This window comes from Notechis scutatus, chromosome 2 (genome assembly GCF_049901735.1).
Source record: "Notechis scutatus isolate UNSWTSFEM ecotype Mainland chromosome 2, rNotScu1.2, whole genome shotgun sequence".
Classification (NCBI taxonomy): domain Eukaryota; kingdom Metazoa; phylum Chordata; class Lepidosauria; order Squamata; family Elapidae; genus Notechis; species Notechis scutatus.
In genome coordinates, this window is record NC_142010.1 from 111,964,627 (window position 1) to 111,992,554 (window position 27,928).

Consider the following 27,928-nt stretch of genomic DNA (forward strand, 5'->3'; position numbering starts at 1 on the left):
AGTGATCAAATGCAAAACTAAAAAGAGAGTCTTGAAAAATCTTTATGTAGAGAGGCTTTATTCAAAAAGAACAGAAAAAGCAGACTTGGACTCTTTTCAAATGATGTATTCAGAAAAAAGAAGTAATAAGATGTCTCTTAATCCTGAAACAAGCACAATGGTTCTTTGTTTCCTTAGTTGCATTTTAAAAACTTCTGTGATACACTTTAGTGCTTCCAAGTTTACAAGTGTTATTGAGTGCATTTAACTGACATAGACATTTGAAAGGCTTCCCATAAAATTTCCAGTAAATAATGCAGTTATCTAGTAATAAACTGACCACAATCCTGAAACTAAGGCATTGCAAATTACTTTAAGACAGAAGTCTACCTAGGTATCATTTTTCTGTTTCAAAACCATCTAATCAACCTTCCTATGAAATAACTTATAACTTTTGAAAAAAGGTTCCATTCAGTGGGTGAGGAGTATTTAATATTGAATAAATGTTATTACATTCTTGCATTAGAACTTTGGGATATTTAAATTTGTATAAAGTAAGAAATCTAAGAATTTAGACTAAAATTTAACTAATTTTCTCTTTCCACTACACTAGCCAGCCAGATGACCCCAAGCCATCTTAAAAAGTAGGGCATAAAGGTAGCAGCAATCCCTTCCTGCTACTGATTTTTAAATTTCCACTAAGTGTTATAGACAGGCTATTGATAGATCAAAGTATTCTTCATGACTTGTAACACTCTAACCTTGGTAGCAGCATTTTAATAACTGAAGTGTGTTTAAGATTGAAAATACATTTTGTTTGTCCTATGCAGATAGATTTTTCTCTCTTTCTACTCTGTATACACTATGTTCACAGAGATTCACATGCGCAAGATTATTTTCATTGTATCGTGCTGAAAAAAAACCCATGTTTGGACTTTAAAAAGGTTGGAGATCTGACTTTCAGAGTAGGATATTTCCAAATCATGTTTGTGGACATGCCATCTGCGTGTTCAGCTTCACTCATCCAATTCTAGTAAATTCCTTTTCCCTTTCTCCCACCCACACTCTCCCCCAGTTATTCAAAGCACAAAGTAATCTTGGGCTAATTTTAATGCTTCTGGACACCAATATGCTTTGGGCCAATCCTGCATTCCTGTCATTTCAATTCATATAGATTAAGGTCAACTTTTAGATTGATCAGTAGGGCTGTGACTTCCCTCTTACTTCATTTCAACATTTGCTCTTTTGAATCTATATGTCTTAAAGTGCTTGAGTTCCTAGCGAATATTTTCTTTCATTAAAAACCAGTATGGACTTCAGAAGACTTAAATAAGGTGAAAGTTTACAGAGAGGTTAGAAATAGAAGAGTAGAATATGAAATGAAGAGCTGAACTGTCAAAAGCAAGTAAGCCAGCCTGGGTTGAAACATACTCATGTTCCATATAAATACTGCTGTTTAAAAAAAAATAGGCAAAGGAAATCATGTTCAGAGTAAAACAGAAAAGATTTAAGAGAAATACCATCCTCTTAACTGTATAGTTTTGTTGATAATTCCAATCCAGAACAGGAATTATCTTTATTTCAACCTGTTGCCTGAGACAAGCAGCATTTCTAATACCTAATTTTCTTTAAACCTACAAGATTACCTTTTTACACCCATACGTATCTTTATGTATGTAAAGATTTGGCTCTACAGAGACCATGGAAGCCTACTATATGTCAGTGAAGACAAGAACAAAAATGACTTCCTGTGCTGTACTGACATTTTGAAAGTAACAGGATCTCCTGGTCCACTCAAAAAATCAGCTGTCCACCTCACTGTATGGTCATGACTTAGCATTTAGACTTACATACCACTTCATAATGCTTTTCAGACCTTTTCAGAGTCAGCATATTGCCCCCAAAATCTGAGTCCTCATTTTATTGACCTTGGAAGGATGGAAGGCTGAGTCAACCTTGAGCCAGTAAGAATCGAACTGCTGGCAGTCAGCAGAATTAGCGAGCCTGCAATACTGCTTTCTAACCACTGCGCCACCACAGCTCTAGAAAGTGTCATGACACTTTCTTTGCAGCAACATATATTCGAAGAGAAAGAAAAAATTAAGACACGATTGGTTAATGCATAGGCACTTTGGAGCTGTCCACTTTAACTTGCAGTTTCAGGATTGAGACTTTATTGTCTCCATAAAAAGGCCTTGAAATGCAGAAAATATTCACTTTGGTTACAGCAGTGCATATAATTCCACTCAGGTTGCTTTAAGTGGCATGATACATTCCTCTATATAGAAAATGCCCTCAAATTATAAAACAGGGATGGACAATTCTGCTTAACACTTAAGAAACTAACAGTAAAGATCAATAAATAAGAATTCTGCACTCATACTGGGAAAGAAGTCCACCAGTTGACTTCAAAATAAGCTTAACTGTAATCAATAGACTTCTCCAAAACCAAATGCCCTATATAAGCAATATTATGCTCAGTTTGCTTGTTTTAGAGAACAAGATAATAATCAAAAGGATGAATGTCCTGTTTTTACTAAGAGTCTGTAAGAAAACCTTATAACAGCAATTCATTATGCTTCAAGTAATATCAGATGCTGTCATAAAACTTGTTTCTTGTACATTTTGTTTAAAGTGCTCCTTAGTGCTTGCGTATCTTCTTATCTGGATAATTTCTCTATAAATCTGAACTGTGTAGACAGTGGTATCAGGAAGGAGGTGAACATGAAAAAGAGGCATTTCTCTTTGTACGATGTCCCTTCCCCCAGCTTTTACATTTTTGAATAATACATTCTTTCAGCTCCTTTGCATTCAGATGCTTGTTATATAGATTACTTCAGGAGGACTGCTTTTCATAGGCACAAATGCAGTTGGTACTTCTGTGTATTTTCCTTTGGAGGAATCTTCAGGGGGTGGCTTATTCATTTCTTTTAATTTGTTGTTGGCTTCCATTGTGCAAAAGCTAAGACCCATGAACAGAGCAGCTGATACCATGAAGAAGCTGGAAGCATAGAAGACATAACTAAAGTGTCCTGTAACATCCACAAGAAGACCTGAAACAGAAAAGATACATGATTATGAAAACATACACTATATTTGGCGATCAAATGCAGAATCAGGATATGTAAATATTCAGCCCCCAATACCTAAATGGTCTATGAAATATGGTCTAGAGCTAGCCAAACCCATGAAGGCAGTAACAGGTTTCCTACATTTGGTAGAGGACCATCAATGAAGATAAGAAATATAACTATTCACCCAGAATTGTTGTTATTCTAATTACCTTTGCTTTCCCCTACTTTGACATTCTTTTTGCCATCTCTAACTCTTGTATTGTCAGTACTTGCTTCCCATCATTTCCAGTATATTTTAATACAAAGCATAGAGTATCATCATTTGCTAATTACACAGTAACTGTATTTTAAGAATGAAAAAAATGGTTTGCAGCATATGAATTTAACATGCTGCTTTCCCAAAGTTTTCAGATATTGAAATTACCTGGATATTAAAAGAAGTGTTTCTCAGAATTGAATAGTACACTATAAGAAATATAATCTTTTCCAGAGAGTTTGGATAGACTCCTGAAATATGTTGGAGATAGTACAAGTAGGAAAAAATGATGAAAAATGCCTGCCCCTTCTATTAACAGACACACTAAAGAGAATTAAAATCCCTTTGGATCCAGCTGATTAATTATAATGGATCAATGTATCTCTACCATTTTGTGAAATATTGTATAAAAGCCCTTAAATTATATAAAATATTTTATTCATTTAAAAATTAAACATGTTAGAAGACATTTAAACTAACTTAAACTACCAAATATGTTTAAGAGTTAATCTGTACAGGGACTTCCGGTTTGCAGGGCTTCGGCGTCAAGCAGGAATCTGCGATTGTGTGCGGTTTCTGCCTGGGCTCGCCGCTGGAGCGTCCCGAGCCAGTCTGGCTTTGGGGCTAAGCCACCCCGTAGAGGTGGCAAAGAGGGGGGAGATCCCAGCAGGGTCGAGGAAAGCCGCATCTTTCCTCCCCAGCTGGCTAAACTCCCTTTCCCGAAGGTGAACGAGCGGCGGTCAGAAATGGCCGCCTCAAAGAAGCACTCATCCAGAAAAGAAAGTGCAGGAGGAAGTTAAGAAGTGAAAGTTTTGGCTGACCGGGATAAGAAGCAACAACCAAGGAATCCTGGAATTTAAATTTTAAAAAAGATACATTGCTCCCAAAGAAAATTCGGAAGCAGCGAATGAAGTGAAAAGGGAAAGGTTTTTTTTTCTTTTACTCTCCTTCCTTACGTTGACAGCGAACAGAGATGAATGAGAAATCGGAAAAACCCGCTTTGGCATCAAGAGGTAATTAAATTGGATAATTAAATGTTAAGGGGACAATAAAGATTTCTGAATATATAAAAAAAAATTTTTTTTTGCTGTAAGTGGGAAGGGAGAGGAAAAGAATAAGAGTAGGATTTGGAAGGAGGAGACTGCCTGGAATTTAAAAGAATCTGATTAAATTCTAACAAGACTTCTAAAAGATACATCTTGACTGGAACTTTGTAACTAAATAGTAACCCCAGGAAGAGAAAGTAAAAAAAGAAGAAAGTGTTAAAAGAAACAGCTTGTGTGTATTTGGATTGCTTGGTGACTTTGGGACTTTTGGAAATTATATTTGAATGACTAAAAACACTTGGGTGGTTGTTTGAAATTTTTTTTACAATGGCATCACTTGTGGATGAACTGAAAATGGAATTTAAAAAATATAAAGAAGAAGAACAAGAAGGGAAGAGCTCTCTTGACTCCATTTTTCAATTCTTAGAAATGGCGATTTGTACCTATGAGAAACTACAAGAAAAGACTGCACAACAAGAAAATTGGGACAAAGAAGAAGCCATCTTTGACGAACAAGTAACTTTACTTAGAAGAAGGGGGATAGGGGGGAAAGAGAATGGAGACTTTAAGACCCAATAAAACAACCAAAAAAGGGAAAAATAAGGTGAAAAGTGGACATAATGTTAGAAAGCAACAGAAAATGGGAACACAGAAGAGGGAAATGGAGGTGGAGAGACAAGGGGGTAAAAAGGGCAGAGAGAAGAAGCAAGGGAGGAAGGAAGGGAAGAGAAGCTACAAAGGTGTGGAGCAGGATGTAAAGAAACAGGACTTATTTAGAGATAATGGGTAAAAATTTAACTGAAAAAGTGATTCTGCAAAGGTACATAAGATTGTATTGTTATATTTGTATTAGAAATAATATTAGAAAATTGGAAACAACATATGATTAAAAAGTGGGATAAAATACTCAGTGTAATTTAGTGAAACTTTTGTGAACAAAATAAATGAAATGAAATAAATGAGAGAATTGAACTAGGAAGGAATGGGAACATTTTAATGATATAATGTTTTAAAATATGACTGAAGTGTGGGGGAAGTAACTATGGAAAGTTTATAAGTGTTCCCATAGAAGTATGATACTTATTTGAAAAGTAATGTGTAAAATGTTTAAGATTTAAATGAATATTAATATTAACAATAGATTTGAATTGGTATGGATTGTTGTTTTAATTATATTATATATTTATAATTTTTTCTCTTTTTAAAATACAGTGTGTAACTTTTGAATGTACTAAGCAGAATCCGAATGGAAGTTATGTATTATACTAAGTGTTATAAATTTGGGGGAAAGATATAAAGGCGTCATACTCCAATCAGTGATTACAGGAGAAATTCTGTTTAATGAGGAAAGATAATAGACAGCTGGAAACAAGACAGACAAAGAATATAAGTATAATGATCTGAATTAAGATGAAATAAATAAAATAAAATTAAGAAAGTTAAAAGAGGGAAGAAGCTATATAGAAAATGCAGAATGGTAATAATAAGATATGGAATGGTATATAAAATGAACATGAATTTGAATTTGTGTCTGTACGAAGAGATGTAATCAAGCTGCTTTCAAAAAAGATGTTTTATGTTTTTATGTTTTATGTTTTGTTTGTTTATGTTTGTTTTTAAAAATCAATACAATTTTTATTTTAAAAAAAGAGTTCATCTGTACAGATAGAAAGGAAACTACTGTATTTCATTTGTTCTTTAATTTTAATCTCTGCTTATTTAATTAATATATATTTTTGTCTAAGCATTGTAGTGTATTTTATCAGTATCAGCATGCTCACCAACAAGAAAGACTGAATTCCTCAAGACCCACTTGTGAGTAAAAATGCTTAAAATTTTCAAAAAAATGTTTAGAAGATTTTTTTGGTGAGCCAAAGGATACAACTGCAAAGGGAGGGAGGGAGGGAGGAAAGGCCAAGGTGGTGCAGTGGTTAGAATGCAGTACTGCACGCTACTTCTGCTGACTGCTAGATGCCAGCAGTTTGGCAGTTTGACTGTCACCAGGCTCAAGGTTGACTCAACCTTCCATCCTTCAGAGGTGGGTAAAATGAGGACTCAGATTGTTGGGGGCAATAGGCTGACTCTGTAAACTACTCAGAAAAGGATATAAAGCACTGTGAAGCGATATATGAATCTAAGTAACTGATATTTGGTGACTTATTCCATGGTAATCAGAATTTTATTTTTACATTAGAATACGCTATGTTAATTCTAAGAATTAAAGCAATATTTTGTAACTTCAATACATATGATCCCCTTGTTTTTATTGAAAAAATGGATGTAGACCAGAGTGCCACAACTGAGACTCCCTGAAATATGTAAGGATATATCATCTTGTTGAAATTCACATGATCAATATAGCAAAAAACAACAACACACACACAAACATACATACTCTCTATATATGGGCAGCATATATATATATGCTCTATATGTATGTTTTCTTAAGTTTTCACGGGTATTTATATGTATGGTATTCAGCTTTGTTCAGGTATTTTCCCACGTCATTATAGTTGTGCTTTTAAAGTTGTAGCGACGTTTCGGCAGAATCTCATCTGCCATCATCAGGCTTGTGTATTGAGTTCGTCTGACAAAGCTGAATACCATACACACACACACACACACACACACACACACATTAATTACTTATGCCTGCATTTTAGCTAAAATATTTCCTACTTTTTCAAAAAAGCAAGTCATTGAGATAAGAGAAGCAGCAAGGAGGGAATTTAATTTTTTTCTGCCATGTTCGTCTTGTTTTCCTCACATTTATGCCAAACTTGGATCACTGTGGGATTTAGATTATTTAGCAACAACTGAAAGATGAATAAGAGATTTACTGGACTAGAATTTGGCTGTGGCAAAGGCTATGAAGAACAAGTAGATAGATAGCAGAGATAAAAGCGAAAGACTAGATGTTCTATCAAAGAAGTTGTTTGCTAATTACTGGATTGCTACTCCTATATAATCCTTTTTTAATGCTGACTGCTGTAATCTTAAATCTCTAAAACCTTAATATTTGCCATTTAAAGCGGTAGTAATCATTCTGCAGAGAAATGTACCGCAAATGCTAAAGGGAGCATGGAATTAAGCAATAGCCTTCATTTCACTGGATGATTTCAAGTGGAGGCTAGATAGTCATCTAACTGATGGCATAAAATGGCCTCTTAAGTCTTACAGTACAGTGAATTCCGATTACATGCAAAATCTGTGCCAACAGTACCACTGGGACCAATTCCTATATACCTCTTACCTGCAAGAGGGGGTCCAATAAGAATAGTGATACTTTCCAAGATGGTGAAAAGACCCAAGGCACTAGAGAACCTGTCCATTTCCACTACTTCCATTAACACTTGGAAGAGAAGTGTACCGATGACACTCATGGAGACACTATAGACTGAGCAATAGAGGACAAGAATACTATACTCAGATGAAGCAGCACAGATGAGGTTGCTCAGGCCGTTGAACATCACAGCTGCGCTAAAGAGGTAGATCCTCTTGCCAGTAAAGACACTAAGGCCTAAGACAAGGCCTGCCATTGGGCGCATAAATATGTTGATGAATCCGATAATGGAAATTAGGAAGGCTGCTTTCTGTTCCTCCACTCCATTTAAGATGGCATAGGGCACCAAGTAAACGAGAGGCAGCACAAAACCCATCACCATCCAGGTAACTCCAAGGGTGTAGATTTGGTAGCCTTTGTTCTTGCAGAAGATATCAAAAGCGAAGTACTTCTTCAGGATCTGGGAACATACAGTAAATCTTGACTGACATTGTTCTTTATGATGCGAAGTGTTACCATTGGGCATTCCTCCAGCTGATTGTTCAGAACAAGATTTCGGTGAAAGGGCAGTCAGCTTAACTGGGACTGGCCTCATCACAGCCCCACACACGCAGCAATTCAGCAACACTCCCCCAAAGATTAGAAATGAGTTTCTCCAGCCCATCTCATCAAGCAGGTATTGGGAAATTAGTGGCCACAGTGTCATGCCAATGGAAATCCCAGTAGAGGCCAGGGCATTGGCTAATGCTCGCCGTTGCATAAAATAATGACCAAGTACAGTGATACCTGCTTGGAAGCTAAAAGATGATCCCAGGCCTTTAAATCAAAAAAGAAAGAAAGAAAAATATGAATCTGCAGTCATAACATTTGTTTTATTCATTTCTGTGTATGTAGGCTTATGATACCAGAATTCACCTACCACTTTGCTTGAAGTATATTAAATGAATTATTTTGGGGTACCACATAGAACAAAGGTGGGATATGAACAATATTCTTAATCTACATTAGTTAGTATTAATTCCAGTAAGAATGTGTCTGATTAGAAGATCTTACCCACCTCCTACTAAAAACACTACTCCTTTGGTGACGTTTGAAGTAGCAACCGTGGATAATCATCACATTGCAGATAACTGAGATGAGCTTTTTAAATGTTATTAAGGTTACTGAAAATCTGAATAGTGTCTATCACCATTTGCAACTTGGATTCATGTTATGTAGGAATATAAACTCTGAAAAAGGAAGTGAACAGGAAAGCATACAAACCATCTCATTGTACTTTTAGTCTACTCACCAGTGATGAATCCAGCTGTTAGGTAAAGCTCACCAAGTGAGTTGGAGAAAGCACTGGCAACCATGCCCACTCCACTGAGCAGGCCTCCCACCATGATTGTTATCCTGCAGCCAAATCGCTCCACCAAAATGCTACAAAGAGGGCCTGAGAAGGGAACATTAAGCAGAAAGTTCAGGTTCAAATTTCAAAAAAGTACAGCAATCAGCATAGTCAAATAGTTGCATTTGTTAGATGTATATCCTATGGCAAGGCTGTCAAACTCATGGCCTTCGGGCCGGATGCATCATGCGCTGGCCATACCCATGCCCGGTTTAGCGAAGAGGGGGAAAGTTATGATATATCACATGATGATGACATGACAATGCAAGTTTGATACCCCTGTCCTATAGGAATCTCTTTTCAGTTTATCTCAACAATTATAACCTGGAGGATAGGCTGAGCTGAGAAAACATGACTAGTCAAATTACTCAGTGAGTTTCCATAATGAAGGACAAGCACAAACCTGAATCTTCCCTTCCTCATTCAACACCTCCACATTATGATCTATTCTCCTCCCTGCACACATGTTGTTTTTGCTGCTGCTGCTGCTGCGTTACATAAAGAAAGAATTCTGAAGAAAGATAAAATAATCTTGTGTTTGGAAAAAACAAAAACAAAATTGCCTTATAAGCATGTCTATTCTCAATCCATATTTAGCCAATCTTGTTAAGGGTATTTGGGAATCTGAACTTGAAAATGTGGCCACATGTAGAGAGGAAAGAAGAATGGTGTGGATGCCAGTTTCAGATAAAAGTTCCAAAGACAAACTGGGTGATTCCCATGTTTTTTAAAATGCAAGAAATAATCCGAGAGCATGTGAGGGGATCTGAATATAATATCAATCTGAATATACTGTGCCAAATAAGGAACAAGATCAATATAACTGACATAAAACACTTGAGATGAAGGAGGACAATAATTTGAATAAAAACATTTTGTTTAAACAAGTATGTAAAATTAGGAGAAATGTGATCCTGAGATGGAAGAACAGTATGAACAGTAATTTGTTGTAGAGACATCCTTACTACTAATATTTACTACTGAGTAATTGTTTTTCTTCTGTCTAATTTTGTCTTAATTCTTAGAAAGTGTTTGGATAAGGCCCTGCAGGTTTTTTTTCTTGCCAAAGTTTTTCAAAAGTGCTTTGCCATTGCCTCTTTCCTAGGACTGAGAGAGAGTGACTGGCCTAAAATCATCCAACCAGATTTCATGGCTAAGGCAAGACTAGAAGTCACTATCTCCCAGTTGGTGCCTTAACCACAACTCCAAATTGGCTCTTTATTGAGTAACTTATTATTAATATAACCAAGCTGTGAACTATCTAGGCACATATCCAGCAGCACACACAGCAGCATACAAAGACATCATAGTTAATTTTTTATAAGTATCCCAAGGATACTTCCCCCCAGAGAAATGTACTTTAATTACATCTAGTTTTCCTTCTATGTATGATTGTCTTAGGAATTACCATCAGAAAATAGGAGGGGTGAATGGGAAGTGAAATGTTATCATAATTTGTAATAGGCTGAAATGAATGATTTTTGTACCCCAAAAGAACAAGGTGTCTCTCTGAAAAAGAACTACCATTCCACCTGGAGATCATAAGGGCATGACAGCTAAGGTCACCTGACATTTTAGCAGCTTCTAGCGCAAGAGGATGTGATAGTAGTGCTTGATCTGTTTTCCCTAAGCAGCCTTCTTGGAGTCTCTCTGTTTCATCAGACAAGGCTGAACTTGAGTTACTACTCTGTGGAAAGGGTAGAATTTTGGGCATCTGAAACTTCAGACTTGCAGATGTCAGATGAAGGAGCGGCAAGATGGCAGCCATAACCATGAAAAACAACCTGGTAGCCAGCTCTACTCTTGAACTTTGAAATTTAGATGAAAGGCCCAAGTTCTCAAAAGTTCAGATCTTTTTGTTTTCCTGTTGGATCAGATAGGAGAGAGCAACAAATACCCTGTACCTGGAAAGTTCTTGCAATGGACAAGAATTGTTCCCTTCCATGAATGTGTGCTTCTTAAAGATATGTGAGCTCTCCTAAATGAATGTTGGCAACTTTTAATACATACAAATGAAATCTCAAAAGTCCTCCTCATTTACAGTGCTACAGGTAGATTTGACTTGAAGAAAACTGGGACAGATTATATTTTTCATGAGGTGGAGCTACTACAGTGTAGAGGTTTCTGTCATTCCCCATGTCATTTCTATCCTGTCACTCTCATACATTTATCAACTCAGCTGTAGGCCTTATGTGGGGCAAATCAAGTTCAGCCTGCTTCTTCTTGTGTGTCCTTGAGAATAACATGATGGAAAATTTCCTAACTACTCATATTACTTAATCAGTAGTGTGGTTATTTAATTCAGCCCAAGATGATATCCTGCTCCTTTCCCCTATTTTCAGGTTGTTTAAGAGTGAACATCAGTAAAGCCTAACATCAATACCTGGGAAGATACTGGAAAAAATAATCAAAAAACAGATCTATGAACATATAGCAACAAATAAAGTTATAACTAGTACCCAGCACAAGTTTGTTAAAAACAGATCATGCCAAACCAATCTTATTTCATTCTTTGATAAAGTGGCTAAATTAGTAAACCAGCGAAACGCTGTGGACATAGTATACTTAGATTTCAGCAAGGCATTTGACAAAGTAGACCACAACTTACTTCTTGGTAAACTAGAAAAATGTGGGATAGCATCACCACCAGATGGATTAGTAACTGGCTGACAAACCATACTCAATGAGTAGTCCTTAATGGTACTACATCTATATGGAGGGAAGTAAGCAGTGGGGTACCACAAGGTTCCATCTTAGGTCCAGTACTCTTTAATATCTTTATAAATGACTTAGATGAAGGGATGGAAGGGTAACTAATCAAATTTCAGATGACAATACACTGCAGGAATAGCCAACACCCTAGAAGACAAGCTCACGATCCCAAAAGATCTTGACAGACTTGAACAATGAGCCCTATCCAACAGCATGAAATTTAATGTGGAGAAAAGTAAGGTTTTATACCTAGGCAGGAAAAACCAAAGGTACAAGTACAGATTAGGGGAAACCTGGCTCAAAAATAGTAATTATGAGAGGGACTTTGGAGTCCTAGCGGATGATCACTTGAATATGGGGCAGCGGTGTCTGGCAGCAGCCCCAAAAGCTAATACAATCTTTGGTTAGTACTGTTTTATAAATCCTTAGGAAGACCACATCTGGAATACTAGAACCAGTTTTGGTCACCACATTACAAAAAAAATGTTGAGATTTTTGAAAAAGTATAAAGAAGAGTAACTAAGATGATTAATGGTCTGGAGACAAAAACATATGAAGAATGGTTGCAAGAATTGGATATGGCCAGTCTAGAGAAAAGAAGGACTAGGGTTGACATGATAACAGTATTCCAATATTTGAGGGGCTCCCATAAAAAAGAGGGAGTCAACTTATTTCCCAAAGCATCAGAAGGCAAAATTGCGTGATTAATCAGTGTGGAGCTTAAATATTTCTTCCTTCTTCTTAATAATATATATAATCAAGTCATTCATGTGGGCTTTGGATGCACATGCACAAGACAAGATGTATTGATTGTGAGTTAGAGATCAACCAAAGTCAAGGCTGATCCATTGTGATTCAAACTTAGAAAGACTGGGCCTGTAAGGTTGATTATTAATATTCATATCCTATTCTTCATTATATTGCTGCTTTATATTTTTTTATTCGCTGCACAGTCAGGCAGATATTCAGACTGGATTTGGCATTTTTATCCACCTACCAAGTCTTTCCCAAGAACCTGGGATATGCAGATGTTGATGTTTTATGATGTTAGAGATATTGCCACAGAATGTAAGCTATTCTGATTAAAGCTGCCTTTTGCAACTGACTGGTGGTGAATTTGTCAATGCTAATAGTGTTTAAGTGCTGCTCCAGTTGTTTTGAGATTGTAAGCAAGGCACCTATTACAGTACTATCGGTTCTAACTTTGCTATCTTTTGCCACAGTTGTTCTACTTCTATTTGCACATCTTTGTATTTTGTTATCTACTCCACTTCCCTCTCTTTTGGTCCGTTGTCTCCAGGTACTGCCACATCCACTATGCAGACTTTTTTGTCTTTCTTGTCAACAATTATTAAGTCTGATGTGTATTGTGGCAAGCGCCTGTCTGCTTGAATTCCGAAGTCCCAGAGTACTTTAGGTTCTTCATTTTCTATGACTTTCTCTGTTTTATGGTCCCATCAGTTTTTGCTTGCAGGCAAATGGTGCACCATTGTTACTAATTTGTCATGCCACTGTTTGCAGTAGTCTGTGTGATCATCTTACAGCAGCTCACCAGGTAATCCACTGTTTCTTCAACTTTTTTGCAGAGGTGGCACTTGCTATCTGTTGCTGACTTCTTAATATTGCCTTTGTATGCATTTGTTCTTAAGACTTGATCTTGTGTATCCAGAGTTAGCTCCTTTATCTCTTTCTTCAACATTCTTGCTCTTAGCTGTTGCCAGGTCTTGTTATTACCTGCATTACCTGTTTTATTTTACATTTTAAAGAATAATTATTATTATGGTTGGTCACATAGTCAGCCAGATATTTAGACTGGATCTGATATTTCTGTCCATCTATTGAGTCTGTCCCAAGGACTAGGATAAGGAGATATTGTTTGATGATATTAAAGATACCATCACAGGATGTAAGCTGTTCCCAGTAAAGCTGCCTTTTGCAATTGACTCGTGGTGATTTTGTCAAAGCTGATGGTGTTCAAGCGGTACTCCAGATGTTTTAGATTTGCACCGAAGGAGCCAATTACTATTGGTACTATCTTTGCTTTCTTTTGCCAAAGTCATTATACTTCTACTTTCAGGTCTTTATATTTTGTGATTTTTCAGATCTTTCTCTTCTATTCTGCTGTCTCCAGGTATTGCAATGTTCACTATCCAGACATGTTTGTCTTTCTTGTCAAAAAAAATTTTATTATAACTATTTAAAAGCATTTGTTGCCCAACTTCCAGCAATTCTGGGTAGTTTCTATTTAGAAAAAGCCTATTTTCTTTCTAGTCCATCTTACTAAACTGCAAAAAAGAATCTGGTCAGCTATAAAGCTTCCAAAAATTCATGATAAAAGCAAGGTGAAATTTGGGATATTGGTGGACTTCAAGATAAAGCATCAAATGTTAGTTTTGGAATGACCGGCATAAGCCTACTCCCCAGAACCTTTGAACCTGTCAAAATAAACAGTGAGAACATGAAAGCCAGGAGAGAGAAAGATCTGGAGAAGTAGTCTAAGACAGAAGATCTGGGGGCTGCTGCTACACCTATACCTATGTGTTGTGACATAAGATAGAGTTGGAGGAGGAGTCATAGGTAGGATTACCTAGCTCTATTTGAGCAGTGGGCTAGAAAATAGGGTTGGCAAAAAAGAAATTTTGTGTGGTGGAGATTTCATACAGATTTTATCATTTACAGCAGGGATGTCAAAATGGATTTCTTTAAGGGCTGGATCAGCATTGTACTTCTCCTCTGCAGGCCAGCCAGTAGGAGGGAGGGAGACAGGACAGACACCTCCTGCAGCAGCCTGCTGGCCAAAATGGGACGTGAAGGAGCCACATGCAGCCCCCCCCACACACCATTTTGGCTGACAGGATGCTGCAGGAGGCTATCCAGGCCAAAAATGGAAGTTTTGGCTGCACCACAGGCTGGTCCTTTGCTATTTCCAGGCCAGCCCTGTGGGCCGTATTTACCCCGTGGGCCTTGAGTTTGACACTCCTGATTTGCAGTTAGTCCTCAACCTATGACAACTGAGCCCAAAATTTCTGTTGCTCAGTTAAGCGAGTTTTCCCCCATTTTACAACCTTTCTTGCCACACCACAGTTAAGTGAATCACTTCAGTTGTTAAGTTAGTAAATATAACTGTTAAATGAATCTAGCTTCCCCTTTGACTTTGCTTGTCAGAGGGCTGCAAAAGGTGATCACATGATCTCAGGACACTGCAATATGAGTCAGTTGCCAAGCATCTGATTTTTGAACACGTTCATAAGGCTGTTGCAATGGTCATAAGTGTGAAAAATGGTCATGTCACTTTTTCAGTGCTCTTGTAACTTTGAAGGTCATTAAATTAACTGTTAACTACCTGTACACCCCATTCAGTAACTTAAGCTGCCATAAATATTAATGTTTGAATATTATTTATAGATCAAGAGTATATAAATTAAACAGTCAAATTCATCAAGAGCACTGTGCTAATGAGCAATGTCAATAGAAACAGCTCATATTGTACTATTAGAAGTCCTAGCAATTGTTTAATAATGACATGCATTATATAAGAGCAACCAAAGCCTATTATGAGATATAAAAAGAAATCATTTCCAAATGAAATATTTCACTAAGTTTCCCAACTCAGTAGAGAACATAATCCTTTCCTTGCCAGCACAACAACAGCGGTGATTAAAGATCTGATGCAATATTATCACGGGTTCACTTATAAAAGAGATAATAACCAGGTGTTCCTGCTACCCGATGGAATAAATAGCTAATGAAATCTTGCAGGTGTGCAAAATACACTGTTAAACTATTCAGGCATAGCTCCTAGATAGAACATTAATAAGCACTACCATTTCATTTTTAAATGTTTCTTATTTTATATTAATTTCTTTGATTGCTGTAACCCACCCACAGTCATTTAGAGTTGGATGGCATACAAGTCATAATCCTGTAATAATATTTTTAACATCATCAAACAAGAACAAGATTCTTGGGAAGAACTCAATAGGTGGATAAAAATGCCAAATCCAATCTAAATGTTTGGGTGACTATGGACCAGCCATAAAAACATCTGGCTGGCTGTGCAATCAACCTTAATAATTTCAATAATAACAAGCTACAGCAAGAACTGCAGTTGACTATCTATATTCTAGCAAGTCTACTGCTTTTTTGAGGGGTGCATATATGGATCTCCCTAGGTTCCAACCCATTGATGGACAGGAAATCCATTCTGACACAGCTAAAGTTCTGTTCCTGCCTTTCTCTATCCTGTCTTCTCGCTAATTTTGTTGCTACCACTAACACTGCTTGCCTGAGATAATGGTCATTTTTTTCTCCAACTGTACACTCTCAATAAAAATGCAACCCTTTCATCTTTTAAAATTTAACATGCTGTCCTGGAGTTATTTTAAATAATTTTTCAGTGCTTGCAATATAAAGCTAGATCGATAGAACAATGATGTCTATGAACTACTCATAGTTTGCTCAGTGGTCCTGTGGGGAGGGAAATGGATATTTTCCAACCTATCAGTTAAGTTTTACATCAACCCACTTTGAGGTAATGTAGGACCTTTCCCTCAATTTGTCTTAATGTTTTCTCCTTGGCAATCTTAGAGAATACATCTCATAATTTGGAAGATGGGATCTGCTTTTGTGGCACGGGGGATATTCTGCTGTATTATCATTTATTGTATTGCTCATTCTGTTAAGGTGTTTATATCATTCCTAGAACTCTGTTTTTGACTAACAAACCAGATGTACCTTATTGTCAGGTAAACGTTACTCTTTAAGGCTCAACCACATATCCTGCTTGCCACAGCACAAGGATATCACACTAACTATTCACAGAGGACTTTCTTCGTAACATTACCTCCATCTCACTGTTAGCCAACTGCTGAGGCAGTCTTGACTCACTTCAGATGTTCGGAAATGCAAGTAGTGTTTTCCCCATTATCCTGAAACAAAAGTCCCCAAGAGCACAATCTAAGATGCTTAGAAGAGCCCTGGAATAATGCAGTGAAGCTTGGCTCTGTTCAACTGACCCACTAGATATGCTGTGACACAATAGCAGAGCACAGCGCTGTTCTGAGTGCACATGAAAGAAAGGCAAGCTGTGGGAACCACACAGACTAAATTGACATGATTTTTCTCCCATCTCTAACATGCAAGAAGAATTCAACAAAATGGTTGTATGGATGAGTCCTCAATGTGGCCCAATTTTATGATGCAGCCAGTTGAGCGCATTAACTGAATCTTTAAGAATTGGTTTAGTGATTCGGTCTCTTGAGTTTTATTTGGATCTTGTCAATGGATTTTTGTGTTAAATGTTTTTCCCTGCCTTGGTTTGTTTCTTATTTTGAATTGGTCAATGACTGTAACAAAGATTTGTCTGATAGGGGGAAAATGCTCAGAAAGTTTTATTTGGCTTAGTGCTTTCCTCTTTAATTCAAGGGCATGTAAAGGGTGGTGTCTGTTGGCTGAAATTTTAGTACTTCTCTCACAGGCTCAGAGCACAGAGTGGCCTTGAAAAGAAAGCCAACACATATATTTGTTTAAAACAACTTTAAGTATATATGTGAGAAAGAGATATGACTGAGAAAGAGTATGTGTGTGTATGCGTAGCCATTGTCTTCTTAGGGCTGAAACTGTGTGAGGTGAGTGATCCAAAGTCACCTAGCTGGTTTTGTATCTAAAGTGACAGCTAGAGTTCACAGTGCAATTTCTAATGCCTTAATCTCTACACTAAACTGTTTCTCAATTATATGATAAAATATGCACATATTAATTCAATTACTATGAATTCTCAGCTTTCTGGGAATAACTTTACTTGAAAAAAGTAGCAATTAAAAAAATTAAGCAATTAAAATTAATCAGCCTTCTGACCTTATTTTAAAAAGCAGCAAAGAAAATAGCAATTAAAATCAATTTTAATTAAAATTAAGCATTCTTTGCATCGTTCTTCATGCAAAAAGAAACTATAGCTCAACCCACCAAAAACACAACTGTAAAAGACAGACCAGAAATAAAAGTTAAAATAAGCAAAAAAAAAAAAAAAAAAGTAAGAGAACACCTGTCTGATCTTGATGAACACAAATCAACAGGGCCTAATGGATTACATCCCAGAGTTTTAAAGGAGCTGGCAGAGGTCATCTCAGAACCACTGCACCATATCTTTCAAAAATCCTGGAGCATCGGAGAACTACCAGAGGACTGGAAAAGAGCTGATGTGGTTCCCATCTTCAAAAAAAAAAAAGGGGGGGGGGGAACAGACCCAGGAAACTATAGACCAATCAGCCGAACATCAATACCCGGGAAGATACTGGAAAAGATAATAAAAAGTAATAACTAGCAGTCAGCATGGGTTTGTTAAGAACAGATCATGCCAAACCAATCTTATTTCATTCTTCAACATAGTGACTAAATTAGTACACCAGCAAAATACTATGGACATAATATATTTAGATTTCAGCAAGGCATTCGACAAAGTAGACCACAACCTACTTCTTAGTAAGGCAGAAAAAAGTGGAATAAATAGCACCACCACTACATGGACTCGCAACTGGCTGGCAAACCGTACTCAACAAGTAGTCCTTAATGAGTCTAAGTCTACATGGAGGGAAGTAAGCAGTGGGGTGCCACAAGGTTCCATCTTGGGCCCAGTACTCTTCAATATCTTCATTAACGACTTAGATGAGGGAATAGAAGGGGAACTTACCAAATTTGCAGATGATACTAAGCTGGCAGGAATAGCTAACACCCAAGAAGATAGGCTCAAGATCCAGATGGATCTTGACAGACTAGAACACCGGGCTGTATCTAACAAAATGAAATTCATTGTAGAGAAAAGTAAAGTCCTACACTTAGGCAAGAAAAACCAAAAGTGCACATACAGACTGGGTGAAACCAAGCTCAATAGCACTAACTGTGAGAGGGATCTTGGAGTCTTAGTGGATAACCAGCTAAATATGAGCCAGCAGTGTGCAGCAGCAGCCAAAAAAGCTAATGCAATCCTAAATTGCATTAACAGAGGGATACAAACAAGATCAAGGGAGGTACTAATACCACTCTATAAAGCCTTAGTAAGACCACACCTAGAATACTGCATCCAGTTTTGTTCATCACATTACAAAAAAGATGTTGAGTCTTTAAAAAAAGTACAGAGAAGAGCAACCAGGATAATTAGGGGACTGGAGGCTAAAACATATGAAGAACGGTTATAGGAACTGGGCATGGCTAGTCTAGTGAAGAGAAAGACCAGGGGAGACATGATAGAGGTCTTCCAATATTTGAGGAACTGCCATAGAGAGGAAGGGGTCAAGCTATTTTCTAAAGCGCCTGTAGGCCAAAGAATAATGGATGGAAACTGAGTAAGGAGAGATTTAACCTGGAAATAAGGAGAAACTTTCTGACAGTGAGAACAATCAACCAATGGAACAGCTTGCCCTCGGAAGTTGTGGGAGCACCATCACTTGAGACTTTCAAGAAGACATTGGACTGCCATTTGTCAGAAATGGTGTAGGGTCTCCCGCTTGGTTGGGGGGTTGGACTAGATGACCTACAAGGTCCCTTCCAACTGTTTATCTGTTAAGAATCTGTTAAAAAGGAGCTAGTATGGATAGTGGTTATGGCATCAGCAATCCGTGAGTTCTAAGCCCATCCTAGGCATGAAAGCTGGCTAGCTAGCTGGGTGGGTGATTTTGAGCCAGGGACTTTCTCAGTCCAATCCACCTCACAAGATTGTTGCTGGGAATATAGGAGAAGGAAAGAGCATTTACGTGTGTTCGCCACCTTGAATTGTTTATAAAAATAATAAAGAAAGGGCAAACATAGTTACATAGACAGCCAGATAGCCAGCTAGTATATGGAATTCAGTCAGAACCCACAAACTATCAGGAAATCCTTTCCATTGTTCATGATATTGTAGTTGTCAGATAGAAAGTGGTTTTGGAGCAGGGGGGGATCCGACCGGAATAACAGCCGGTTCGGGGAGTGCGCGCATGCACATCAAACGCGCACTGCACATGTGTGTGCACTACCATCTCCGGCAAGCATTTACCTTCTCCAGCTGACGAGCAGCACTCAGCTGTGCTGCGCAAAGCAGCTGAGGAGGAAAACACAGCCACTAAAGGACAGCCTAGAGCCCGGGCAGACGGGTGGGCCAAACAGCAGACCAAAACTTCATCCCAGCAAACTGGTTCAGTGTCAGCTGCTCTTCGGAGCTACTGGTTCTATAGAACCAGACCGAACCGGTAGGATCCCACCCCTATTTTTGGGGGGATGAGGAAGATATTGTTGGAGATTAGGGAGGAAGATTTATTTTTGTGTCTAGAAGTAGAACCATATAGCAAAGCTTGAAGAGAAAATATACCTTGGGTAGATCTCTTTGTTAGAACATTATTTGCCAGTTAGCAATTGGTCTTCTTGTTCTCTTTTCATGGGACCTCGATGACATTTCAGAAAAAAGTTTATGAATAAAAACAAAATACTTACCACCTGCATGGAGGACAGCTGTCATGATGGAGGGGAACCATGATGTCTCACTATTGGTAGCGTGGAAATCATGCTGCAGATCTTTGAAGAAAACTCCAATGCATGAAGGAAAACCCAGTGTTAGACCTTGAACCAGCACGGTGGCTATTAAGACCACCCAAGCCCATCCTCGATCCTGGTCTTTGATGATTCTTGGGGATGCTTCTCCTTCCTGGAGCATCTTTGCAAAGTGTCTTTTCACAGAATACCTAATGGGAAGACAGCAGGCAAATGAGGAGACAAACCACAATCGGATCAGTGCTAAGGTGACAGCAGAGAGTAGTTCATTTCAGTTTTAATACAGAGCGTCCCAGTCACAACTTCTTGGAATCACACCAACCCATTTTATTTTGTATGTTTTGCTTTATGTGACAAGATTGTAAACGCCTGTAGGTAATAGGTTAGGTACAACTCCAGTGGCCAATAACCAACATTTAGTACTCTGTTCTCATTGCTTTTACCTTTCACCTGCTCTTGGCCCATGAAGTTTCCTCATTCTCTCAACTGAATATCAAAAATGTTTTGTGCCTGGAAAAAGCAAAGTTTGTAAATCTCAATTATTTGTTTTTTACAACCAGTCATGTAACAAATGCTCTTCCACAATTCATGCTTCTCTTGGGTGTAATTTTAGGTGTTTGGATAGTAGGCTTTAAATTTAATATCCCTTCTATTATGTCACTTCATTGTCTCAACTGAATATTGTAAATGTTTTGTATCAGGAAGAGGCAATGTTTGTAAAACTCAATTATTTGTTTTACATAACTAGCGTTGCAGTGAATGTTCTTGCACAAATTCTGCTGCTTCTGGGTGTAATGTTAGGTGTTTGGATAGCAGGCTTTAAATCCCACATCCCTTCTGTTATGCCATTTCCCTGTCTCAACCAAGTATTGTAAATGTTTTGTGTCAGGAAGAGGCAAAGTTTGTAAATCTGTTTGTTTTTCACAACCAGACTTACAGTGAATGCTCTTGCACAAATTCTGTAGCTCCTCTTGGGTATAATTTCAGATATTTGGATAGCAGGACTTAAATTTCAAATCCCTTCCACTATGTCATTATGCATTTTAAGGATATATTCACACATGTATCCAAAATATGTGTAACGGTTTGAAAGTGTTATTGATGTCTTCTATTGTCTATCTACGGTATTAAATATATATATAAGAAAATCCTCCTTCCCAATGTTTTGGGGTGTTACTTGTGAAGATATCTAAAGAGAAACTTAAGATTTCATAAAGGGCACATGTAATTTGTCAGGCTACAGGAATGCATAAGACCAAAGCACCATACGTTTATTTTATGTGCAATAAAGACAAAGAAATAATCTGCTTGAATGAATAAGATATATTTATTCTGCAGGGAGAAATATTTGGGCATTCATCTTAGCCAGCTACCAATAGCCAAGAAAAGCAAATATACGTATTGTCCGGAACAGGATTGCATGGGTCTGCTTGAAAAACACCACGTGCCTTTTTCTGAAGAAAGGAAATACTTCACAGTTTCAAGGAAATGTCAGTATGCCGTCCTCCAATTTTCTTTCTCAAGCAAGATAAATTAGCCTATATAGCTCTCTTATAGACATTTATTTTGTTATTTAATTAAGGGATTTTTTTAAAAAAAAATATCCTATTTTTAGGGTAGGAATCAACAGGTTTTTAAACAGTTCCTGACAACAAACTTGCTACTTTAAAAAACTGACAGGAAAAGAGAGAGGAGTGGGGGAGGGAGAAAGAGAGGGAGGGAGGATTAGCAAACTTTAATATTCTTTCTTAGAATTAAATAATTAACTATTCTTGTATAATTAAGCTGCATACAGGGAATGGAAAGTCAGATGGAGGCTAGTTTGGAATTAAACAGGGGTGATGTGACTCTGCTCCCATTCCCAAGTATCTTTGATGCAAATGCCATTGCCACCACGCCAGTTGAGATGGGAATCCACAATGCCTCTTCTGTTGGGCAATTAGGGCTAAATGGGGGTCATGCTGGCAGTAGTCCGTTTTCAAACCCATAAATCCTATCAAAAGCAGTAGTAGTACATGTGTCTCTTTTGACTGACCTACTGGATCTGGAAGAGAATTCCTTTAGTAAAGACTGTGCTGATCTTTATATCTTTCCTTTGTACTTTGGTATAAAATCCCATACCAAATTTGCTCCTTGAAATATATGTTCCATATGGTTGCATAACCTTTGTTCAGATTAATGCTGAACAAAGAATATGAAACTGCAGGATCCAAGTTTCAACATGAGGACCAAAAGCAACTCTTTTGGATCTGTACACGTCCAGCAAATCACTTTCCACTCCAGATTCACTGAGCAAACTGATTGGAGAATATGTGTCATGGGCTCTTCATAAAAGGTATTAGTGCAACTGGTTTCTTAGGTAACCTTTGTAATCACAGTCTAGAATTATAGACAAAATGGAGGACTCCCGGGACAATCTCATTATTACAAGAGTGGATCATAATGGCAATAGGGTTTAAGTACTATAGTCATGCTTAATATATTGATCCTAAATTTATTTTAGAATTATCCTAAATGCATGCAAGAATGCACATGCAAAATTAGTGATCTACAATTTTACAATACAGCAGGAAGATTAGTATAAGTCATTTTTTATTTAAGTAGCTTATTTGAGAAACAGTCAGATGTTTCTACTTGGAAACCACTTTTGGAATTTGTGCTTGAGGTGGAAACAAATGAAACTTTGATATTGGGTTTTGCTGATTAGATAAGTTTGTTGATATATAAATGGTCAGTATATATTACTATATAAAAGTAAGGATTGTCTATTATTATCTTATTCTACAGTGCCAAAAGGAATCACCAATGATTTTTTCTCCTTCCCCTTTACCCTACACTTTACCCTACACTTTACCCTACACTCTTCCCCTTTGCCTTTCTTAATTTTCCATTATTTTCATTTTTGTAAATTATCTGTATTTTATTTTTTGATAAACTAATAAAAATATCATAATGGGAAATAGTCTGTTTTATTAATGGGAAAGAAAAACTATTTTCTTTGGATTATAATCTGGTACTTGCTCACAGACATTCAAAATAAACCACTAGCAAAAGCAGTGAATAACTGGTATAAGCACTTGATCCAGACTGAAAACTAAAATCAAGATACTGTCCTTTACTCTCACAATACTACTATGAAACTTATGTCACTCAGAATATCAGTTTAGACATCTTCCATATATGCCAAGAAGGCTATTCAATATTCAACATAAGACAAAGGATACCATCTCTAGACCAGCAGTCACCAACTGGTGGGTCGCAAGAAAATTTTGGTGGGCCGCAGAGAAATCTCACCCCCAGGGCACCACCACAAAGCAATTAATCCAGGCTGTGTAGAAACACAAGGTTGCGCCATCCAGATGGCCCATGGGAACCCTCCCCGCCCACTCACTCCTTACCCGGTAAACTTACCTGCTAAATTGCTATTTTTCCTTTTTCCAACCATCATCTGTTCTGCTGTGCCGGAGATTTAGATTATCTAGGAAGCAGGAAATGATTGGATTTCTTGGTTTCTAGCTAGTCTTTAGATCTTCAGCTCAGCACAGCCGAACCTCTTAGGACTGAAGTTTTGCTTGCAAGCAAATTCAGTGCAGACTGGCAAGCATATTTGAGAGGCTGAGCTAGCCGATGGCAAATAAATAGATCACTGAATGATTCTGTGAGCAACTCAATCTGCCTGCTTTGCCTGATTTTGGGTAAAAGTTGCTTTTTATAAAAAATTCAATATTTATATAAATATTTATAATATTTACATACAAGCCATGCCCAGCCAGTCACATGACCACCAAGCCACACCCACAAATTAGGCCACGCCCACACAACCGGTTAGTGGTCCCTGGGATCAAAAATTATGAGTTTGGTGGTCCCTGAGGTCCAAAAGGTTGGCGACCCCTGCTCTAGACATTGGTTGAAACCCCCAGTCTGTCTGTAAATGCACAGTCTCCAAATTTCTTTTTTATACAGCCGAGCCCAGACCAGATTGGATTGGACCCCAAAAAATCCCACCAAGTATACAAAGTCTGTATAAAGACATATTTTAGGAGCTGTGCAGAGTTGGCCTTGATTAGTATTTCTAAGTCTGTTTTCTAGTCTAGGAAGTTTAAAAAAAAAGGCAGAAAAAAATACAAAAGGCATTCACTACACAAAATTGTATGGATGCAATCAGCAAGAATGGAGTTCATCTCCCCCACCCCATCCCAAAATGATTCTTATACATAAATGTGGGATAATTATCACATTGCCTAGCCACCTATAGCTGTTCAATGTATTTTGAAGTTTACCCCAGGCCCCACAAAGGTTGCCTCTTCTGCTCAGCATTTTTTGATTAAGCAGAATCAATGACTAAGCAGACATTAATCTGATATCAGGAAGGTCATTATTAAGAAATCAGTTGAGGAACAGTTCCTTCTCTATGCCAGGGTGTACTGTAATCGACCTTCAAGCGTCCATTCCTGACCAATCTTCAAAGGAAAGTTGAGCAATAAGCCACCAAATTAACTGGAAAACATTACTTGTGACGCTGGCATCTTGAACAGGGTTAAACGTTTCTTAAACCACCTTTACATGCATTCATTAGCTCATCATCACCAGCAAGTTTTTACTATCAGCAGCAAACATTTTACGAATGGCCTTGTAAGTAGCACTCCCTGCATCTTATCACTTCTTACTCAACCTACCCACCAACTACACACCCACATATTTTATTCTGACGCTAACATTTCAGGCTGCTAATGTAATGAATAAAGTAATATGTTTTTAAAAAGGAACTGTGATCCAAGGGCTTCAGAACGCTCTTGTCAAGACTAAAGCAGTGGTGGCCCTTCAGTGAAACAGCTGCTCCAACTATTAATCCAGTACAAATAGAACTGGGGCCCTCCAATCCCACCTGCAGTCACCCCCTCCGCAATTATTTACCTCAGCAACTATTCATTAGGCACAGAGGGGCATGTCATGCGGAAGGTGTCTGTGGCGTTTGCCTGCACAGGTAGCTGCTATGGCCACCATACCTTAATTAGTGCTCTGAGGACCTCCTTTATAGGCAGGCTGATAAGATCTCTTGGGTCATCCCAGGAAGCTGCCTTACTTTCTTCTGCAGAAATTCTTTTAAAAGGCTATTGCCCTCTGCACATTTCTCTCTTCTTGATTTAGTTGGATTTTTCTTACTCTGTGTAATTTTATATAACTTAAGTGAGGTTTTCTAACTATTACAATGGAAAAACCACCAGGGGCTTCTAAAGAGTCCCTACAGTTAATATAAAAATTGCCCTTAAATAGCTGAGAGAATTGTAACTGACTTCCATACTATCTAGAAGCAGAGTGCATTTTCTGACTATGCATTTCACTGTGTCCTATCCATGTCGCAACCCGTACCCAGTTATTTAAAGGAGTATCATTTTGACATATTGTAGGACATTGATTTATTTTTAGCCTTTGCCCTTTGTCATAGTAACTTTTATCGCTTTATTTAAATGAACACATTTTTTAAAAGTAGCGCTAACACCCAGTCTGGCTTCTTTTATATTATCATTAGTATATAAAACACAACAAATGATTTTTTTTGCAAGTACTCACCTTTCTAATACTAATGTTTAAACTTTTTGGTCATGTTCATTAACTCTATTATAGTAAAACAAAATAATAATGGTTTTTTTCACATTTGTAAAGTGTGTTATACATGTATACAAGTATAATGCTATAACATGTTCATTTAACTGATGTTTAATTGTTCCTTTAATATTTAAGAAAATGTACAGTTTTAATGGAAAAAATTGCTAACCAAGAGAAAAAAGTGTTGATATCTACAAAGGAAAATAAATATGCACTGAACAATGACAAATTTCTTCGACATTTAAAAAAGTTTCTTTTAAAGAGTCAGCATAATAGCACAAAAAGATTTAACTTTCTGAAGGGTATATTACGCCATCCTTTAAAAAGACGTCCCCCCAGGTTTTTTTTTTTAAAGACAAAAATATGCTGGAAAAACAAATGAGGGTTTTCAATGAATGTCTTGAATGAATAAAATTGTGCAATAATTTGTCATTGATTTCACAAGTTTTCATTTGGAAGCACCCTGCATCGTAATCCTATAAGGTAGGGGTTTTCAAACTTCTTCAGGCTGTTAAGGAAAAAATTCCTGGAACTAAAACGAATTCCCATAACCCCTGATCCAGAAGCAACAGTTTGAGCCAGAGAATACTGACTGCATTCAAATGAATCCCAACCCCCCCACGCGCCGTCGCCGCAATTCTTCATGAAATCCCATGAAGTTTCCCAGGGATTCCAGGAAGCTTGGAACACATCGCTGTAAGATACAATTTGGGTGAATGCAGTTATCAAGTGTAGAGATCTCTCAGCTACTCTCCCCGTGATAGCATTTCGCAACTCAACTTTGCCTCTCCAAAGAGCAGAAACAGCGCTAGTTTCATGTTGTTACAGAGCTCTGTGTTGCCTAAAATATAATGGCAATCATCACTCCTGTTTAGTCTGGATCTTTGTGCATTAGTTTTCAGAGCCCACCACGGGGCCATGACGGAAACAGGCCTCTGTTTTAGCGCCAAGGTGGGAGCCCCTCTTTCTAGAAAACAGGGTCGGGGGCCGAGGTTGATTTAGTCACATTCTAACTACGGTATATCTTGGGAATTCCGATCTCCGTCTGAAGCGACGGTCTTAGACAAGCGGCCAACTTCCTGACTGCAGAGACTGATTAGGTTTCAGGCCGGGATCCAGGCAACATAGCGGAAGAAGCTGCTTCCTCGTGTGAAAACTGAAAAAGCCCAAACCTCGCTGCCTGCCCTTTGAAAAGAAAGAGAAGGCTGCTATCTCAAACACGTGTTGCTGGATCCCTCCTCCCCTCCGCTGATTACACGCCGCCGGATCCACTGATGGGGGAGCGAAAAAAGAAGGGAAAGAAAGACCCGGGGTGGGATGGATCCCTTAGCTTTAAGATTCCGCCCGCTCCCCCCTCCAAAAAAAAATAAAAAATCTCGCCGAAGTGACTCCGGCTCAGGATCTCAGACGATCGGCTGTTTCTTACCTGTTTAACCCGGGCAAAGGGAGAAGCGCGGGGCTGACGGATCCCTCCCTGGCAGGGAATCCTCGGGGCACCTTCCTTTCACTTCTCCCGCTCCTCTTCCCAGCGGGGCCGCCGGGTTGAAATAGCTTTTAACTCTCGCCGCCTTGACTGCCGGGGGCGGCGGCGGCGGCGGCGGCAATAGCGAAGGCGGAGGTGGAGGAGGAGACTCGCGCTTGGAGAGCACAGATTATCTCTGCTTGCTCGACCAATCCAAGATAACAGAGGTCAAAAGAGGAGTCTCTGCCTGGCTCCCAAGGTGCCTCGTTTGTGGAAAGCGAGGGAAGGGTTGACGCTTTCCCCCCCGAAGATCGCGTGATCAAGGAGCAAAGGTGCGCTTGGGCACCTTGATTCGGATCTTCTTGGATCATGATGTATCAGAGATCGGCTTTATTATTTCCAAGATCTTGGTTGCTGCTGAGGCGAAAAATGTATTGATGTTACTTACATGTTATTTTTCAGGCTCCAAGTGGGTGTAAATGGATATGTTGGTTGTATTTTTCTTCTGAGCCTTTTGTCACTTTCGTTTAGGATGAGGTGATGAACTATTATTACTCACTCTCTAGTTTCTTCACCAATAAAAGTTAGGTAGCCTGAGA

General features: G+C 38.2%; 1 protein-coding gene and 1 long non-coding RNA gene across 3 annotated transcripts in view; one reads left to right on the top strand and one right to left on the bottom strand.

Annotated features, from left to right (window-relative positions):
• Nucleotides 1-39: 39 nt before the first annotated feature.
• SLC16A5 (solute carrier family 16 member 5) lies at nucleotides 40-27,908 on the bottom strand. 2 transcript variants are annotated; one of them, XM_087955825.1, is made up of 6 exons: nucleotides 27,294-27,438; nucleotides 27,040-27,138; nucleotides 20,204-20,451; nucleotides 8,930-9,073; nucleotides 7,609-8,454; nucleotides 40-3,032 (listed from the first exon to the last, which is right to left on the bottom strand). In XM_087955825.1, exons 3-6 carry the CDS (start codon nucleotides 20,421-20,423, stop codon nucleotides 2,791-2,793), a joined length of 1,452 nt encoding a protein of 483 aa, XP_087811951.1. In that variant the 5' UTR covers nucleotides 20,424-20,451; nucleotides 27,040-27,138; nucleotides 27,294-27,438; the 3' UTR covers nucleotides 40-2,790. The 2 variants fall into 2 exon arrangements, with proteins under 2 accessions (XP_087811951.1, XP_026523210.1); XM_026667425.2 differs by lacking the exon at nucleotides 27,040-27,138 and having other exon boundaries at nucleotides 27,294-27,908.
• Nucleotides 27,551-27,928, top strand: part of LOC148132182 (uncharacterized) — a 32,430-nt gene continuing 32,052 nt past the window's right edge. Inside the window, exon 1 of the long non-coding RNA XR_015747670.1 lies at nucleotides 27,551-27,661. This is a non-coding gene — a long non-coding RNA (uncharacterized LOC148132182). The remainder of the gene's footprint in view (nucleotides 27,662-27,928) is intronic.